The sequence below is a fragment of the Fringilla coelebs genome, assembly GCF_963513975.1.
Source record: "Fringilla coelebs genome assembly, chromosome: 3".
Classification (NCBI taxonomy): domain Eukaryota; kingdom Metazoa; phylum Chordata; class Aves; order Passeriformes; family Fringillidae; genus Fringilla; species Fringilla coelebs.
The window spans coordinates 104,570,837-104,591,528 of record NC_140030.1 but is presented as its reverse complement, the minus strand read 5'-3'; the positions used below and the strand labels follow the sequence as shown (position 1 = coordinate 104,591,528).

The following is a 20,692-nucleotide window of genomic DNA, read 5'->3' as shown; positions in this document are numbered from 1 at the left end:
GCTCATCAGTTACAGCTTGCAGTGCTGTTGCTCGAGTGTCAGTGTCCATCAGGCATTATAGACGTTTCATAGACATTGAAATGTATTTGTGCTTGGGAAGGTTTGGTTTGTGCCTTTGCTTGGAAAGGAATGGGGTAATCTTGGAGAAACTATGTGACTGTTACAGGGACCAAGCTGATCACACAGGGTCGTGGATTCTGCAGACAGAACTGGACACATGTGATCAGCTGCTCCCAAAATCAAAGAACCTTCAGCTTTATTTGGGGAAAAAGTTTGTTGTAATAACACATTGATGAGAACAGTGTTCCTGTGTCACATAAGTTTGTTCAGTGCTCTCTAGCCACACTTACTTGGAACAGTGAAATAACCTTATTATCTCCAGCTGCAACAGCCAAATCCAGCGCCGAGTGCCCTGATGCATTCTTCTTTTGCACGCTTGCATTGCAGCTGTAAATACAGAACATATTGGTTTAAACTGCTTCAATTCAGTGCACTTAGTGGTGAAGTGGCTTGTAGGTGAATGTTGATGTGGAGTAACTTTGGAATTTCTGGATGCTCCTTCCCACAGGGACACAGGGCAGGCTCTGAGAGGCCAGGCAGGTCTGTGCTGGCAGGCTGGAAGCACAGCCACAGTACCTACCCTAACAGGGCTCGGATGCTCTCCTCTCCCTCCAGTCCCAGCAGAACTGCCTCATGGAGAGCTGTGTTGTTGTGCCTGCACAGGAGGAATGAGCAATGCACTTACTACCTAAGGAAACTTAGGAAATACAACTTAGGAAAGTGAATAGGAGGATACAGAACACACGAGAAGTGTGGTAGGCTTTGGTGATGTTTATCATACTAAGTTGAAGTGGGTGGGGGAAGGAAGTGAATAGAACAGCAGCTTTTATAACAGAAGTTAGGAGAAATCTTCAAAGCTGGCATCTGGAAGAAGGAGCGTGGATGCTGTCCTTGAAAGGAACATATTTGTGGAGGAGAGATGGGGTTTAGTTCTCTCTGAAACTGGAGCACGCGTGATTTCTTTGGTAAAACTTGGGAAGCGCCGAGGCAGAGGGTCGGAACTCACTCATGGCCCTGACTGCTGGTCAGTGTCAGCCCCTTTCTGCACCAGAGGGGAGATGGCTCCTGTGTGCTTGTTCAGGACAGCAACTGTGAGGGCAGGGCGCTCCTCCTGGCTCAGGGAGTTGGGGTCAGCTCCCTGCAACAGAGCACAGGCAAAGGGGGCTGCTAAAACCATACAGATTCTTCAGCTTCCACCTTGCTTTTGTGTTGTGCCAGTTCAAGTTGGCAAACGGGCTTCATGCTCAAGACAGAGAGAGGTTCAAAGTGTGTTGTTTTGCTTCTCAAAATGTTTGTCATCTAGCTCAAAGCCGGAGTTAATGTGTGGAACAGTAGCCAAATGAGATCCCAGAGCAAAAATGCAGAGATGCTTGCCTTTGCTATATGGAGGACTTCATCCAAAATTATAAAACTAATACTTTTTTTTTTTTTTTTTTTTTTTTTTGGCTTTGACAAATCCAGAGAAGGCTGCCTTGTGGGCTGACCAAATAGAAATTTGGGGAGATCATCTGTAAATGTAAAACAGGCTTTATCTTCTCTAAAATGCTCTTTCAATCTGAAGACTGGTATTGCAAGGCTGTTGCCTCCTAATCATCAAGCTGAAGTTGCATTCCAGGCTAATATTTATGCAGTAGACAGCCAAAGAGTTGAAAAAGGGAACTTCAGCAAGCATTACTTACATCACTGAGCAATTGTTCTATGAAGGTAATTCTTCCTTTCCCAGTTTGACCCAGCTCATCCAGCAGCTGTCTGGACTCTGGCTGTGGAGACACAACAGCCAGGAACATTTCACACAGGGAAAATACAAGTAGGTGGGCTAGATTCTGCATGGAATGAAAGTGCAAAATGCACACAGTGACATGAATTTGGTGTATCTGAGCCTCACTGTTACTAATCCCTGACTTCTTTGGGAAAGTCTTTCTGAACCTGAGCAAGTGTTGGGTAACTCTGACTAATATCTCACTACTGAGGTCTTCATTCAGCAATGTGTGTCTGCAAATAATTCACTTTATGGCAATGCAGCTCTCCAGGGCTGTACAAAGATCTGCTCAGCACAGTAAAATTAAACATGGGTACATGTTTAGGAGTAAAGTTTGAAGCTTCCAGAACTTGTGGAAGTATTTTGTTTTAAAAATGTGTATGTTTTGCCTCAGAGAAATTAGTTTACTAAATCTTAACAAACAAACAACAAAACCTAAAACCTTTTATTTCTTCTCAGCTTTCAGCCTTTTCTCAATTTGAAAGCTCAGTCACTTTACCAAGCATTTTTATCTCTGGACTCATATCACAGAGCTTTCTATCTTCTCCCACCTATTGAGTTGGCTGACTGATCCAAGCTTAGATTAATGTACATTTCCCTTTTGAAATTTCCATGTCATTACTGACAATCCCTTTAGTAGACAGTTCTTTCAGGAAATTTGGTCTCTAGTGAAAATAAATCCTTGTTTCTTGAATTAAACTAGGCCTCTATGGAGTCAAATGTAAAGTCAAGGGAAGATGACAATACCTCCATATGATGTTGTTTCTTAAAAAACCTGTAAGAGAATCACTGCACCAGTCCTTAGGCCTAATGCAATGTCAAAATTGAATGGTTCAAAATGAGAGAAAAAATCTAATTAAACTTTTAGAAAAACAAATTAGTTATTTTCAGTTCTGTACTAAATGTCAGTTACCTAAGTTCAGGTTTTGTATTAAGTTGGACTTTTATCCTCTGCCCCCAGTCAGGGTTAAAACCTTTCTATTTTAATGCCTGGGTGTCCTCCTTCATGTTAGTGCTGCTCTATGAATCTTTTTTCCTTTATTTGCAGAGGATACTTACAGAGAGCTTATATTCCTGTCTCATGAGTGTTCTTGACTTGGTTCTCTTTATTTTGCTTCTTGAATAGAAAAGATTATGATCATTTCTGCCTACCAGAAATGAAAACAAGTGTTAATTCAAAGCAAAGTCAGTATCCTAACTAGAACTTGGAGCAGAGATCTGGAAATAATTTATCCAAAATCAAAGCAGTATTTATCAGTTTTCCACATAAGAAAGTGATGAAATACTTTTTGCAGTCCAAACTGGTTTTAACAAAAGGTTGCACAGCTCCCTGTGCAGTGACTGCTCTTGCCAAGCCTCAAACAGGAAGCACAAAGTGGATTAAACTTACATGTGAATTAAGTATGTCAAATGATGCTGTAGGAATTCCTGAATTGTAATGCTGACTTTACAACTGATTTCATTGATTTAATAAAAAACCTAAGTCCAAAATGAGATGCCCAAAATGCTGAGCTGTTACTGACACCAGTGGGAGATTGCAGTTAAATAACATCTCTTCATGAATGTATTTCATAATTTCTCATCTCTGCCAAATATGCCAGAGCTCAGAAGTAGAGCTAATATTGATATTTCTGGTTCTTATTGTAAAAGAATATGTGAAACATCCAAAGTTTTAATGCTATAATAAAAGTACTGCTGTGACTTGTGGCTGCAGCTCACTGGTCTCCTTGGCTCTCCAGGGATGAAGTTCCCAGGAGCTTTTGAGAATATCTGTACATTGCTTAAATTTCAATTTGGACATGTTTTGAGACTTAAAAGATCAACTTAAATAGGTACAGAATGTTTGCCTGCCTTGATCTCTAGGCTTCCAAGCACTACTTCTGTATTCCTGACTCTGTTTATGGTCTGCTGTAAAGACAGGGAGGAAAAAATCTCACCAGAATTAGGCTGACTGCCATCCTGTCCATCTGTGAGTTCTGTTGCAGCACTCAGATAATCATTGCTGGACTTCACTGCTCTGTTAGGATGAATATCCTGTAGAATCATCAAATGCAGGCAGTTACTAAGATTATCACGTAATGCTGCTGTAATCTTAGTGGCACAATACTTGCCTATGAGAAAATACATGGGCTTTGAATATCAGTGTCAAATTACCACAAGACATTATCATATGTAATTGAATTCTGTTTTCAGGCAAAATTATGTAGCAATTTTTTCTGAACCTTGTGTTAGGTATTTCTTTTGATTTAGGAAAAAAAGTGATACAACCTCAGTTAATGAAATGGAGATTCTCATCCAAATGAAAGTGTTTCTACCACTTGAGAAATTTCAGTTCTGAAATGTGTGATACAGTGTTTCAGCCCTCACATGGCAAGGTAAGCTTTCCAAGATTCCACACAAGAGACGCAGTCTGAATTTTGGACTTTTGAAATGGCAGATTTTCATCTTGAAAAGCTGGAAATGTGTATATTGTGATTTTTGGAACATGGTAATTCCTGAGATAGACATTCCAGATTTTGAATAGAGCTAACAGGAGCTCTGACAAAAGTTATCTCCAAACTATTGAAAATTACTAAGATTAGTTTTTAAGAGCACACTTTGCAGGCTGAAGAAAAGCAGGTTCTGAGATCAAAAGCTAAGGGGTGCTAGAATCATTAAACAACATCAGCTGAAAGAAGAAAGTTAATACTAATAGCAAGCTAACAAAACGTGAGATGGCAGCAACATAACCATGAAGCCTGGCTGAATCAGATAAGGATACCTGTTCATCCAGCTCCAACAGAGAAACAAAAAGATTATTTTATCTGAAGAGGTAAGTTAACACCCTCTGAACAAAAGCATTTCTTCTTTAGACCTGAATTTAAAATATATCGGCATTACACTGCTCTAGTGACAGCTTTAGACCAGCTGCCTCTCAACAGGCCCCGTCCCATGAACTGACCTTGTTAACAGCAGCAAAATTCAATGTAATAGTGACTTCATAGTCATCTTCAGAGACAGTGGCATAATTGATCTAAAAGGAAAGAGGAGCCATTAGTATATCTTAGCAAAAAACCCCCACAGAAGTACTTTAAAGAATAATTCTTGCTGATGGTGTTTCTTGTGCAGCCAATGCACAAAATCACACACGTGGCCTTTGCCTCCTTGTGATATTGTACCAACACTTCCCATGTCCATGAGAAAGGGGCAGGTGTGTTTTGAGTAACTGGAAATTTCATAACTACCGAAACACCAAATTAATCCAAAACTGTAATGAGGCTGCATTTCATGGAAGTTCAGCCATTCTCCACTGAGATTTTGTAGCTGCATAAAAGGCTGTGTTGTTCTTGGGACTCCCAAATCCAGGAGAACTGGTGGCTGCTTTAGTGACACCAGTCTGGGGAAGAACAGTCTGTATTAACACTTTGGTGCCTTTGTGTATCAATTCCTTGAGACAGTACTGCTGGCAACAAGTCTATGGAAGTCATACAAAAATGAGTGCACAGGGGATTGCAAAGAAGTGGAATGAAGATTATATTGCAGCTGGTTGAGAATTTTGAGGCAAGGTTGATTATATTTCTAATCCGGGTGAAAAACTGAAAAAGCAGCATTAAACCCAGATAGTTGGCATCTGCTTTGAACCATTTATTACTTGTGGGGGCACTGCTTTTAAGGCAATAAACTAACAAAAGGCCAGGAAGCAGCAGGAATAGCCTTCCCTAGGCAATTTTATATTCTTGGGCTATCCTTTTGAATCCTCTAGCAGACAAAGTAAGTTGTGATGGATTGTATCTCAACTATTAAGCAGATATTCTCTTATGGTTGCACTGCAGCTTCTGAACATTCTGGTGCACAATAGGTCTCAAGTGAATATAGAAATCAGGGGCAAAGTATCTACTGGAGTATCTATTCCTTAGGAAGGAGTCCTAGAAGATTTCCACCTTCTCACTATATAAAAACAGCTGAGCAAAAGATTTCTCACTCCCCTTACAGCTCTTAGGTGAGAGAATAGGAATTGCCATTGGAAAAAAAGCAGAAAAAAGTCTTCAGGAGAAGACTGACCAATAAAATGGAACAACCAAACAAGACAAATGAGAAACAGATCACCATCTAAAGAAAAGGGAGACATTTACTTTTCCAGTGTTTATGTAGCAGCCACAATAATCTTTTCATGACCCTCCATAGGAAGATATTACACACAAGCTCCTTCCTACCTTTCCCATTTGAGGTTCTCCAATCAGTGTTCTGAATTCAAGGTTGTTCTGGGCATAGCTTCTTACATGAGCACAAACATGATCCAGCTGTTTTCTCCAGTAACCTGTTCACAGGGAGTTAAGCAGGAGAAAAATCCTTCAAATGTGATTAACGTTCCTTCTAGTCAAGTGATGGAACATTTAAAAGATAGCATAGTTTCATTGAGATTAAAAAAAAAAAAAACCTTTTGAAAATTCATCTAATCAAGAAAATGAGAAGGAAGTTATACCCTGAAAAGCCAGGTGAAACACTGTTTCATCTATAGTTATAATTCATCCTTAGGGCCCTCCATTCACAAAGCCATCTCTTGGAATGATCCTTAGGAGTCAAAACTGGTTCTGTGTGAAGGGAAAAATCTCACACCATTCCAGATCATATGACAAGAAAAAAGTAAAATATTACAATTAAGCAATTATGTGTTGAACTGATTTTTAGTTGATTTAGGATAATTGACAGGGAACAATAATCCAAATCTGAAAATTGCAAACACAGAAACTCAGGACACACAACATTTTGGTCTATGTAAATTATCCTCAAAATAAATTGCTTTCAATTATATATGTGAGAGCATATTAAAAGCTTAAGCATTCCTGCTCTTCTGCTCTTTTGCCTGTCAGGACTGCTGGGAGAGAGTCAGCATTCCTTTATGCTGATAGAGGACACAAAACTTGAGGGGCTGAATGTGCCTGGATTAAAAACTCATCTTAAGCCATTTAGAGCTTTTGCACCTCCTGTCCAGGCAATTCCAGAACTACATTTTGTTTTCATCAGAGAAAAAAAAACCAAATGGACTTGTTCTCATTTTTAACTGATTGTTTTCAGGATCTGGCTGATCTTTTTTATTTTGTTGTAAATAAACTGTGTAGGCTTGCTAACCTCATTTAACTTACACAATCCAGCTGCTCTAACCTTATCCTTTCCTTCATGTTAAGTGAAGCTTAAAACAGTGAAAAGAGACCAAGCCAGAAGGGAAGTGCTGCTCTGGCTTTTACAAGACAAAGCAAGTGCACAAGGAATTTTGTGCTTGGAAGACTCAAGGTTGACAAATGATGGTGTGACAAATTAAACCAACAAATCTTACTTGTTAAGCAGCTTTAAATGAATAGAAAAAGAAGGAACCACAGAACAACATGAACTGTTCCCTGCTGTGGTCTCATATACAAAAACTAATACAAGCTGAAAGCAGTGTTAAAACATCTAAAATAGACTACTTGCTGAGTGATCTCTCCATAGAAGTCAGTATTATTTGCAATAAAGTGGTTCATAACTAGCCCAGATCTCCAGATTTTATTTGAAAAAAATCCAGATTGTCAGGAACATACTCTTGCATGGTTGATGTTCTATTATATCTCAAAGGACTTTTTGGCAGCATTGATGGAATACTTGAATCCATGCTGCCAATAGCAGATTATACCTATATCACACTGATTTAACCTTTGTTGCAGTAGAAAAGGGAAGTTCTTTGTAAAGTTTACCTGGTAAATGTCTTGGTTTCTGTTCAAAACAGACTGAAAGTACAGCAAAAAAAGAAATACAGTATACAACAGAGGATTAATGTTTTGGTACTGCTGTTGTTTGCCCCTTAACTGTTTAATTTTTTTTTTATCTGCACACATGAAAAGGAGGTTAGTTGATATGGTCAAGAAATAATAACCTCCTCCATTTTATTTAATAACTCGTATTTAAAAACTTGACTATCAAATGTCTGATCCTATTTTGATTGAAGAAATAATGGTCATATTTGCCATATATAAACAAGATTTTCCTGGGTGATAGTACATGGTCTTGTTGATACAGATAGTTTCAAGCCATGTATACGACTCAGCATGAACTGACTGTAAGAGACATTTATTGATTTATGGAATGAAGTAAGTTCCTCAGGCCTTGGCAGGATCTAAAGCAGAATACATTACACAGTGCAACTTCAACAAAGTTACCTCTGCTAAGTGGATAAAAGTGAAAAGAATTCAAAAGCAGCACAGAATTTCTTCCCAGCCTTTCCCAGTGACAGCAGTTCTCACTCACAAGTCAAGAGCTGCACTTCTGACAGAGATATACAAATATTCAGTGTGACTTTCCTTTTTCTTTGCACTATTAGGGGCCAATCCTGCTTTATCTCTGACTAAATTAAGCTCCCTAACATGTTGAGTAAAGTGTTGTATTTCCTACAGTGATGCCTAACAGAACCTGTTACACTTCAGAGGAAGGGAGGAGGAAAACAGATTTCTCCAGTGATTATTTTAAGAATCAGAGCCCATCTGAATACAGACACACAGAGTCAAAAGAGGAATTTCCAACATTCATTAGCAGCTTTTACTACCCAATAGAAAATTAATTCTGGTAACAGCCTGAGAGGTTGATCATCTGATTGCTGAAGAGAGCTAGATAAGAAAGTGGATCCAAAGGAGTAACTGCTCCTCTAAACCAGGGTTTGGTGCTGTAATGATTTAAAATTAACTCATTCTATGGATTGCCCAGCTGGACTGCCCTGTGAGATTAAAGACAATTTTGCTCACTGAGGCATTTATTAGATTCCTAATTAGTACTGATGGACTGTCTTCAAGGGTTTGGGATCCAGAAAGCTGAAGATTTCTCAGGATCCTAAAACTAAACCCCCTAAAAATGGCAAGCATTTAATGACAGCAAACAGCCAAGTGATTCCACAAAGAACAAGAGACCACAAAACTCAGCTGTGAAAGAAAGTTGTCTGCACTACGTATACTGCTTCTACTGTTGTCTGTGAAAGACTCTTCAATGAGTGATGTCTTCATAATCCTGTTAGAATCCCTTCCACTAGTTCAGTTTTCTTTGCTTCTGAAGCTTCTATAATTTATTCCACAACAGCACTCCAAACAAGTTGTTCATGTAAATGACCTTCATCATGTTTTCAAGAGCTCTGACCCCCTGTGTCTCAGAGTTTTGTTTATCAATATCTCTGCAGGTGCCATCACAGCTCTGCCTGAATTTCACATGGCAGGGGCTGGGGAGGGTGCTGGCAGCTGTTCAGTGGTTTCCAATTCCAATACAGGACACCTGCCTCCAGTCTAGTGGGATCTGAAGAAATCAAACTGCTACAAATTTAGTAAGTCTGCACAGGGCTCAGTAACCCCAATTCTGATATTGCTGAAACCTTTATTTTAGCTATTGGTGGAGATCAGTGGTTGAATTCTAAGGCAGTGCATTTACAAGTGACTGGTGGAAACACAGACTTGTAAAGATGTAAATCAGTGTCCTACTGATGCCACATTCCACACACTATAATGTTTTCAAGAAAAAAAGCAAGGTCATAAATTGTTTAGAAATCTTAAAATCAGAACTTCTAACCTTTTCCAGGACTAATGGCTGTCAGGAGAGGCTTATGATCACTCATCTTTTCCACCTTTTCTTTTTGTGAAATTAGCTCCAGCTCCTTCTTTTCCAACAGTTTGCTGGATGGGTAAAAAAGTCCAATGGTTTGGGTTCCTTTATCTTCTCTTTCTGTGAGTTCTGCCCTTGATTTGGGCAAGGAAACAGGACAAGTTTGCCAGGCAACTTGAGCCTGTAATAGTTTTGCCTGTAGGGGGTGGAGGAGAAGGGAAAATATAAGTAATATAGATATAATTCAATGGTTTACAAGCATAACTAACCAGAACACCAAACTGTAAGGGAATGAAAAAGCTAGCAGGAAGAATAACTAACAATTTTAAATTTTTAATTACCAGTCTGTAACAACAATGCAACCTATCACAAATATTCAAGCAAAATCCAAATTCTTCATGATTGCCAGGGAACGTGTACGCTTTTGTAGGGCAAAAGCTGGCCTTGTTAAGTATTGGGCTCTGTCTTAAAACAGTTTAAAAACAACTACTCCACTTGTGTGAAAAAATACATTGTATCAGCAGACCACAAATAATTCACAGCCAATAAGTTGAAGAGCTGGGACTTTTGAAAGGCTGACTGTTTTTCACTTTGCCATTTACAAAGAGGCCGGATTGAGACCTTGGGCTGAGGCTGCTTTTCAGCAGAAAGCAAACCATTTTCACCCTCCTTGTTCTCCAAGCCTGTGGAGTGATAGAATGTAAGAAAATAGTGCAGAAGGTAGCCTCACACCTGAGGAGTTGCAGCTGTACTAATCACCAAAGATGAGGAACAGGCCTGCCTTTAAAAGGTCACAGCTGTGTCCAATAAGAAGAGTGCTACAAAAGAGTGGGTTAGCTAGTTAAGAGGAGAGATGGGGTTTGTTGGTTGTGCTGTGAAGAGGGAGTCAGTGCTGTGAGGAGCTGCCCATGAGACATCACCCAGAAGGTATGAGACTTTTGAAATATGATAACACCAGCCCACAGCATTGTCCCAAGGGAATGAATGGAGCTGTGCTGATCCATCCCCTCAGTGGAGCAGCCTCTCAGCTGAGTTCAAACCTGGCTTTGTATCACTGTGTGTCCTACCTGGGAGGATGCCAGGGGGTCCCCACGGTCCATGGGAGTGCCAGGAGAGCTCTGTCTGGATGGGGGCTCTATGTAGGCACCACAAGACACACAGAAGCGAGCATAGGGCTGGTTGCTGGTTCCACACTTGGAACAAGTAAAGTAGGATGGAGGAGGTCCAGGCTGGAAATTTCAATGCAACATTTGTCACTAGAGAAGCATAGGATGAATGACTCAGGAATGATAAGGGTAGAGGAATGAATAAAAAGGAAGTAAAGTACCACCCTGAGTGCCCTAGTACAGTACAGGACTAATGGTTATTTATACATGTGGGGTGTGTTTCAAATTTTATGTGCATTCAGCTCACAGAGAATAAATTCTCCTCAAGTGTGATCTTAGGTAGAAGCACTGTACAAGGGGAAATTGTTTACATTGATTGTAACTCTACTGAGCAGCAGTTAAGTACTTGTCCTTACTAAAGTTCAAGAGGCCTTCAGTCAGAACAATTGCATGCATCATCTCATATCTGGTAATTGTCTGTATAGATGATTATAGCCCAGAGCTGTTATGGGAACAGGCTGACTTGCATTGGGTCAGCCTGTACCTGCTTAAGCTACTTTGCCTGAGCACAAGGCTGTTGCATCTCAACTGATGCAATGACCTGTTGACCCATGATAATTTGTTTGCAGGTCTAAACCCTGGGATCACTGACTCTTGTGGGGTCAGGATGTTGTCTAAAGCCGTTCATTTTCCCATACCCAATCCTCTGTGCTCTAAGCAAGTATCTGGATGATAACAGTGTTTACTGACTGGCAGGAGCTTAGCACAGAGCAGTGTGACACTGCTGCAGAGAAGCAGCCCCAGGTTTGTCCCCACAGGCAGCAGGAGCACGTGCCTTGGCCCCACACCAGGCACAGAAGCGGGCATCGCTCTGGTTCACGCCACGGCACTTGCAGCACTGAGCAGTCTTCCCTGGCTGGCCCCGCAGAGCTGGGCACCAGTCTCCTCCAAACATGGGCTGAGGAAACAAAACAAGCATTAGGCAGAAAATGCTCCTCCTAAAGGAAAGTCCACAAGCCTACTAAGGGGAAAGAGGAAAGCAAGCTGCTCTGGAAACACAAAGTGATCTTCAGCCTAAGGGAATTACTGCAGTGTAGAACGAGCCACAGAGTGACTTAGATCTAACCCATAATTTTCATTACAAAACCATGGTAAAATGTAGCATTAATTAATTTGAAAGTATTTTTAGCAGAACTAGCACTAAAAAATAACCTTATCCATGGTGTGCTTTTAAACTGAGTATTTTTTAATAGGGCCCTATGTATTAGTAGATATGAAATTAAGATGGAGGCTTCTCTAGTGACAAACTTGCATTTTCAAATCCAACACACGATTTTCCTTGCGCCTTTCTTTTTAGTAGTATGGCAGGGAAAATATGTTCAGGCAAAGAGTTTCCTCACAGTTTGGAATTTGCTGCATAAATATTTTTTTGCACTCTTTTGCCTTGTGCAAATTATATATTACCCAACTTTTCTACAATTAACTTATATGAGTAAGCAACACAGGTTTTTCATCTGAAACTTCCAGAGCTTAAGTATAGATCCCAGTTAGGACAAATAGAACTTAAAAATGTTTTGTTAGGTTTTGCCTTAAGGTTTATGCAGTTTATTTTCTCTACAAGTCAGGATTATGGAGAGGGGACAGAACCCAAGGAAAATTATTTTGATTACACCATAACAGCAAGTAAGCAAACACAAAATAGCCCTATTTTAATCTGTGGCCTGCATTGCAGTTTCAACAATGTAATTTGGGGGTTCAGTTTGAAAATAAAATTTAGAAAAGCACAAGTCTAAGTATGTTCTAAATATAAATTATTTAGTAGCCATTAATAATGATATCAGCATTATTACTGTTATTAAAAATATTGCTATTATCACTTATTAACCACTATTATTAGCAAATTTTCTGATTGCTATTAATAATTCTTAGTAAGCATTTAACTTTCTCAGTTAATACAGGACTCACATTCAAGTCACATGCCTAACTACATATGCAGCTACATATTATCTACCCATATATCTGCATTCAGTGGAGCAGCCAAACATACATTCATCTTAGGTAAGTGCAGAATCCTACTGAAATTCACTTTGAAATGACACTTATGTGGCATTACGAGAGACTTTTGCCTCTAGTTATGGACAGTTTTAGAACTCAGGGTGTTAATCATTATAATCAGAAGATTTTTAAATTGCAAACCATTATTGTTCTATCATTTTTGTATTTACTACAACATGGAGAATTGAAATGTACCAGACATTTTTCATACAAGATTTTTTTCAGAACTGAAAATAAAATTCTTCTAAGGAACCAAGCTAAACAGAGCAATTTTAGAGGTAATATTTCAGTGCTTTTCTCACCTCTGTGCAGAGTCACAGCCAAATACAAGCATGCTAGCTGTATGCATGTAGGAGAAGCAGCAAGTAGAGATAAGAAAAATAATGTAAAAGTGGAGATATGAAAAATAATGCAAAACCCTATTCTATTTTCAGAAAATAACTGAAATCAGTGTGAATGTTGTTCCTGATGTATATGCTCAACTTTTCTATTGCAATTGAAAGTAATCTGGACATAGACTCTCTTGGAGTCAAGACTACCCGTTTTCTAAGAGCATTCTGAGCTTTCTCAAGGCTATTCACAATCCTGACTTCCATGTCAGAAACTTGAAGGTACATGAGACACTCATGTTTAGCTGGACATTTGTGGATCAGCTTCTGTGGGAGGACTGGGCTTAAATATAACATTGGGGAGAGAATCTCTGCTTTGGTAACACAGGGACATGACTTCAGTTTTCCAGATATAAAGGATGTTGTGCTGTGGTTTGATTCACCCAGTGTGATTGAAGCCTTACCATCTGTACTTCAGGCAGTTTGCTCTCACAAGTTGCACAGTGTTTATGGTGAAGAGGATTTCCTGTGCCACACACCTGACAAATGACTTTGCCCTTTTAAATAGAGAGAAGATACATTTCACATAGTATTTGAAAACTGTCAACAAAAAGACAAAGACTTGATCTTAAAAAATGCTGTGGTTATTCAGCCCTGCAGACAGAGGATATCCTTCAAGTCTGGGCTGCTTCACTCTTTAGTTAGGCCATGTTGCCTCTCATCACATGGGGACTGTTTGTTTTTTAATTATGGTATAGTTTCCTCAGGAGACTCAGTATCAGTATCTCCAGCTCTTTGTATACTCTGGTTTCAGTTTGCTTAGTCACTATCCTCACAAAAACCAGACAGCCCAGTATCTGCATAGGCAATTATTAAAAATAATACCATAGCACTATGAGGTGTCTTAAAAGATCTCTGGTGGTGAGTCGACCCTGGCTGAAGACCGGGTGCCCACCAAAGCCATTCTATTACTCCCCTCCTCAGCTGGATGGAGAAGAGAAAATATAATGAAAGGCTCATGAGTTTAAGGGCAGGGAGAGATCACTCACTGATTACTGTCAGGGGAAAAACAGACTCATCTTGGGCAAAGTTACTGAATTTATTACCAAACAAATCAGAGTGGGAAAATAAGGAATCAAACCAAATCTCAAAAAACACCTTCCCCTCCCTCCTTCCTGGACTTTATTTTCCTCCTGATTTTCTGTCTCCTGCCCTCCTCAGCAGCACAGGGAAATGGGGGTTAAGGTCAGCTTGTCACACATTGCCTCTGCTGCTCCTTTCTTCTCAAGGGAAGTATGTCCATGTCTTTCTTGTACTGGGGAATCTTTCATCCCTTTTCCCATTCAAGCTGTTTTAAATCTCACTAACTCTTAAAGTTGTCCACAATGTAATTATAAAGCTGGGTTGGATCAAACTATTTGTAATGAAGTCATCTGTTAGAAAAATGCATGCCAGGAGTTAAATCACTAATTTGTTTTCTTATTCTCAATTACCTTTATGCAGATGTTGTTTTGGGGCTGCAGCTGTGGAGCTATTGGTGCCTCACAGATAATGCAAGTGGGGGTATTCATTGGCACAAGATGTCTGCATTCAAGGCACGGTGCCATCTGAAGGAAAAGCCACATCACAGTTATGTTAAGGACCACAATGAGATCATTAATGATATAATGAGATTTCAGTATTTTCCTAGCTGGAATCTACATTGGCAGCAAGGTCACTGGAAACCTAGCAACTGACAGAAACTGATGCTGATACTGACCCATAAAGATCAAAGGATCATATTGAGAAAATATTAAGACATCTGGAAAGAGAATGCCAGAAAAGTATTAAGGTAATTTTCAATAAAATTAAAATGATGCTATAAAATATAGTAGGGCTTGCAAGGTGCTGTGGTTCTTGAGGGGACCTGTGAGAAGGCTTTCCGTCTGTTTCCAAGTCTAAAATTACAATCCTGTTATTCCACTATCACCCACTTCACACACGTAATTGAAATTCTTCTAATTATGAACCTAATCTACGGAGGTGGTGAATCTTGGTCATTACTTAAAACTACAGCATTGCCCAGACCAGACAACTTTCTAATGATACAGGAAGGGAAACACACTGCTGACTTGTTAGATCAGGTTATGATCTCTTGGGAAGGGCTTAGGGAATACAGACACCATTCCAAAGACTTGGTGCATATGCCCACACATGCCACCATTTAAAGTTTCAGGTCTGGTAGTGTTTCCTGACACAGGCAAATAATTTATTTTTCTTTGTTTTCCTTATTAGAATACATGGCACTTGAAAAAAATCAATATCACCCATTGTTGGAGGATTTCATTGTGTCCAGTGCTAAAGGTACTGAGCAGAACAAAGCAATCAGAGCAGAACTTTGAAATGAAAGTGTGAGTAGGTAACAGGTTTGCCAGCACTGCCTGTGTAACTTGCAGAGGCTGCTGTTCTTTGCAAGGATGATGTGTGGATTGCTGTGATGTTTTGCTGACCTGTGTTCCTTCGGGGATTGAGAAGCACTGGAATGGCACAGGGGGGACAGGAGATCCACATTTCTGGCAGAAGTGAGCCAAGGGCTCAGACAGGCGAGGGGCAGAACAATGTGCACATCTGAAAATAAAGCAAACTGGCTGAGCTGGGTTTAGTATTGCACTGCTGCATAATAATGAATAACCTGCAACTGGTTGTCACAGGACTTAGGCCTCTGATTTCTCAGCTGTGGTGGAACGCCACACCATGCCTCAACATCCATGATACAGAGCTCTGAACTCCAAACAGCTTTGCAAGGTAGAAAGCTGTCTGGCTACTATGGAGTTTCACGCTTTCCTCCTCATCATGGAAGATAAACAGGTCTCCTGACAGGCAGTCTGTGTAAGGCCTCACTGCTGCACCATGGGGAGCCACTGATGTAGATCACAGAACTTTTTCAATCCTGATAAGCATTAATGTTCTGTGAGGCTACTCCAGTGAGCAGTGTTCACCTACAGCACTGAGGGTGTACTATCATTTGGAAAAACCGTTTATCCTCTGATCCTATGGGTGTTAGGAGTTTTTTTAAGGGATAAGACAGCTGATAACTGACAGCTGAAAACTACATTTAAGAAACAGAATTTTCAAAGTTCTATCTAGATTATACTCTGCAGCTATGAGCCAGGGTCTGTCTTTGCCTTCCTTATTTTTATAGAAGCCCACAGTATTATCAGCTTGGTTGCAAAAGGATCAGATATTTTCCAAAGGACAAAAATATTAAAAGGAGAAGCCACTTACTTAAGGAAATCTGTTTCACTCTGGATCCTTGACACATGTGTGCTTGCTAAGCTTTTCTGGCTAGTCACTGCAGAGGAACTTGCAAACTGAAATAGAGGTGATTCTTTATGCTTTAGTAAGGAAATAGTTGCAAAATACATAGAAAGATAGAAAAATCAGCTAGTGATGCAATTTGAAATAAACTGCACTGACATGCACTGCTTTGAAGAGTGTCTACCATCCTTGATTCCCTCATTAGCTGAATTAAGGACCCATGGCTTCTTCCAGTAAGAATAAATCAATGCCTTGCTACATCCACCACAGCATTACTGAATATTGAGTTTTAAATATTAACTTCCCAACAAACAGCAGTAAGCATTTGCTAACTGCAGATTCAAGAATGTCTTAGAAAAGAATGAGTAGGAATGCAGTCAGTGTTGATTTCCTTTGCCTGGTTTTGTCCATGCTGACAACTGTGTCCTGCTTTGGGTATTGCTATTCTACTGCATCATTACCATTACACTTCAAGTCAGCACTGTAGAATCCAGGCAAAGGCATTAATAGCTGAGAGAGATCACAAATCTTCACCTCCTCCTTTTTTTAGACCTCTGTCCTGATGACAGCCTTGCACACTTTTCTTCAGCCTACCCCTTTGCTCACCTGCAATGACTCCATTGGTTGTGCTGAGGTGGATTCCTCTCTGTGCTCTGTGGCTCCCAAACCACTGGGAAGGAGCTGAGGTCCTTGAGGGGATCTGTGAGAAGGCTTTCTGTCTGTTTCCAAGATGAAAATGACAATCCTGTTATTCCACTGTCACCCACTTCATGCTTCAGTTAATATATATCTGAACAGGAATGTTACATAGTCTAGCTAAGCATAATTAAAAACATATTTGGCATCCACATTTTGGGTTCAAATAAGCTGCATGGAATTACAGAAAATGAAACTAGAAGAAACCCCACACCTCTCTGACAGAGCTGACTTTCGTGTTTTAACTTATTTACAGTTTTCTTCCTTCCTGCATGCTAAAAAAAAACCCCAGCTCCTAAGAGTAAATTAATGAGTAAGCATTAATACAATTACCTGCTCTAAAACAGTCCCATTGCTGTTGCTATGGAATAAGACACTTTATCTACAGAGAAAATCTGGGTGAAGCTTTCATTTCTGCTCAGTGTATTTATTTTGGAATCTTGCTGCAAGCAAACATCAGTAAAACTCTGTAAAGGATTTGCAATCCTATCAATTTAACAGCATCTTCTGGCAGAAAGGGAAATACAGACAGGGCCCTGTTGTGTTGCTGAGAAATGAATGACATTTTAATATGTTTTTAAGAATCATGTGAAATGTATGGAAGGTAAATTTTGCTCTCTATTTGCAGTGTTGAACAATCCAAACTGGGATTTCCAGAGAATGTTGTGTCTTCTGAGAGGGTTTTAAAATTACCCACATTTTACAAGTTATACAAGAGGGAGACTCTATGCTATTTTCTGCTAGAACAGAAGACTATCTCAGTTTTATAAAGTGATACTGTACCTTGAAGGTCTTGGTATGTTTCATCCCAGGCAGGCTTGATTTCCACATTCAGTCTATTCTTCTTAGGCTTTGTAGTAAATGTTCCACCTTCCTTATTCTAAAATGTAATTCCATTTGAATTCCAAATAAAATTTTTGCTTTTGCTCTAATCCTCTCTTGCTATAGTTATTTGTTAAAATTTTAAAAGTAGATGCTTAAGGTATTTATTTTCAATGGAAACATTTGAAAAGCTTAACTGATAAATGTATTTTTAAAATATTTGACCTCAATCAGTCATAAAATACTACTGGGGGGAGGTGTCCCCTTGAAATTTTAATATTACAGAAGGGACCAAAGCAGCAAAGATGGGCAAACAGAGAAAATAAGATATGTGGATAAAACTGGCAGTCAAAGCTTAATCTCTAAATAATATCATATATACAACATTTTATACTCACACAAGGGGTTACAATTTCCAAAACTTACCTGTGTGGCCATATTTTTTAGGAAATTCTTGTCATCATCTTCAACAGGGAAAAGGAAGTTTGGTTGCTGGTACTCTACCACAAACACCTTTGTCACAACTGAACTCTCCCTGTAGTCCCTGAAAACCAATATTCACAAAGCTAAGAACCTGCCACAGAGCTGTGTGCTGCAACAAGAAAATCACTGATGGATGTGGAACATCCCTTCCAAGCTTGCCAGTCATTATTGCAGTAGAATCCTGGGCAATATTTATTTGATAAAACAACTGTCATTCTCTAATACCTATTAAATTACAGCAGTGGAATGAAATTGCTGTAAATGTCCAAACCACTCTTGCATGATTTATTGTCATTATAGTGAATCTCTGAAAATGTCTTAGTATAAACAGACTGGAAACAAGTGTTAATCCAGGCAGTGATAGCCAGAAAATAAACCTAGGCCTAGGTTTTGTGTGTTATATAATGTTGTATTGCAGTGCAGACACAAGCACAGGCTGGCTGCAGGTGCTGCTAACAGGGAACAGCAAACACAAATCTCCAAGTAAAGTGGAAGTTCCTGTTCCCTTGGAAATAAAAGATAATGCAACACAGTACAGACAGAGAATTGATGTGTCCTCTCTCTGTCTCTAAGCATGAAGTTATTTTGGACAAAGTCAGTAATGGTGCAGCAAAATCCAGGTTTTTTTTCAATGTTTTGCATTTTTGCTTCACTCAATGTTGTACTTAAGCTGTGAGGTTCAGCATTCTGTGATCCTTTGGGAGAAACCAAGCAAATTCCTGGGAAGGCCAGCTTCTATAAATCCACAGAACCATTCCTTGGATGACCCCAAAACACCAGCCTGGTTTTTCTGGTGTTTCTGACGGTCACACTCCAAAGGATGAGCTCTCAGGACAGTACATCAGCTTCTCATCCACAGCCTCTGGGATCACTGGACACCCAGAGTCCAGGAGATAACACCCAAGAGGTTATCCAACCACACAAACACTTAATGGATAAAAATTATCCTGAGAAAGCCAAGTCATGCTATTCATGAGGATCATTTAGATTGCAAACTGCCTGGGGGAAGGCTCATCTCTCACCTGCAGGGTGTGGAGTGATTTAAACACAGGGACAGGGATGTCTGTTCCTTGCCAAAACAGGACTAAAATAAACCAAAACAGGATACTCACTTTGTAACTGCCAGGGCCTTGACCATTATTCTCCCCTCTGGTAATATGATAGGACCCTTATACTCCAAAGTGTTATATGGCCCATAGCCAGGTTTCCTAGTGAGTTCTGGTTTACTTCCATCTAAAGTGTAATAAATAGAGGCCTCAGGTGTATCTGAAAGAAACAGAAAAATTAATTTCTCAGACTGTAGGCAACCTTGGAAAAACAAAGGACTCACTACTGTGCTTGATTTTTCTCACATAGAGAAAAGAAAGCAGTTCCATAAGTGACCGAATGTTTGGGATCAAAACTGTTTCTCCCATGAAATATCAGTTACTCAACAAAAGCAATTTCATTGTAAGCAATATTCCTGACAGCAAAGTATCTGTGAAATGATTTTGCATGCAAACATGCAGCAGCTTGTCCATTCCAATGACAAAGGGTATTTTCTTCCACAGCAAAAGGTGACAATTCAAAAATTGTAACGACAACATTGGGAGTGAGCCTAGCACATGATTCTTTCAAGAACTGTTTTTGCAGTCAAAGCCAAATGCAACAGCTTAAAAGCTTGGCCTTGGAAGCAATTGAGACTGCTAACACATATAACTTTTATGTCAGTAATATTGTTTGGATGCATAAAATTACATCCAAGTATATTTGGTGCATCAAACCTGCTGGTCAATTTTATAAGTTCCTTAAATGCATGCTCCAAACATCATGATTAAATGTGAAAAAAGTATAAAGGCTAAATATTTCAAATGGACACATAAGTACAGGTCTGAGATGGAGTTAAAGCCTAGTTCATACCTGATTTTATTTCTATGAGAGTGTTTGTGTCTATTTCCCGTTGAGCTTTCCCTGGAGGTGGGATTCGAAGTGGGATGATCTGAGGAGCTGAGACAGAGCCAGCTGTCATTTTTCTCAGCAGTTATCTTTAAAATAGAAAAGCAAAAGGGCAGACAGTCATTTTTCTAAAAAGAAGAATGCACTCAAAAATACAGTCTTTTAGCATGACTACTGGTCTTTGTTTGTCTTGAAGAGAGAACACTGGATTCTTTAAACCATCCTGTGACTGTGATTCTGTGTGTTTGAGCTAGAACAGCTTCAGCACCTCATGTCAGTGACACATGGAAGGAGTAAGGCACAGGAATCTCCACACTAACCATGTCAGAGGTGGAACCAGCCTCATCCCACTATGGCCACCTGAATAAGTACAGGATGCCCTGGAAAATACTAAAGAAAACCAGCTATTTCTTAAGCTTATGCCAGTTATCATGTGAATCCAGAATATATTCATGAAACAGGTGCCAAACCTGATTTATCCTGATATACATAGTCATTATCATGTCATGCAATTCAAGAATGCAAAATTGCATTTGGATACGATGACATTTTACAAAACA

At 39.6% G+C, this 20,692-nt stretch overlaps 1 protein-coding gene across 1 annotated transcript; it reads right to left on the bottom strand.

Annotated features, from left to right (window-relative positions):
* Positions 1–326: 326 nt before the first annotated feature.
* DZANK1 (double zinc ribbon and ankyrin repeat domains 1) lies at positions 327–20,215 on the bottom strand (the record flags this gene model as incomplete). The annotated part of the gene is made up of 20 exons (XM_084203646.1): positions 20,097–20,215; positions 19,310–19,463; positions 18,141–18,258; positions 17,676–17,772; positions 16,803–16,915; positions 16,164–16,249; positions 15,389–15,506; positions 14,393–14,506; positions 13,364–13,456; positions 11,351–11,473; positions 10,477–10,638; positions 9,377–9,605; positions 6,013–6,116; positions 4,761–4,832; positions 3,757–3,853; positions 2,879–2,967; positions 1,740–1,820; positions 1,071–1,198; positions 641–715; positions 327–447 (listed from the first exon to the last, which is right to left on the bottom strand). The coding sequence occupies exons 1-20, from the start codon at positions 20,203–20,205 to the stop codon at positions 327–329; spliced, it is 2,283 nt and encodes a 760-aa protein (XP_084059772.1). The 5' UTR covers positions 20,206–20,215.
* Between the last annotated feature and the right edge of the window lie 477 nt (positions 20,216–20,692).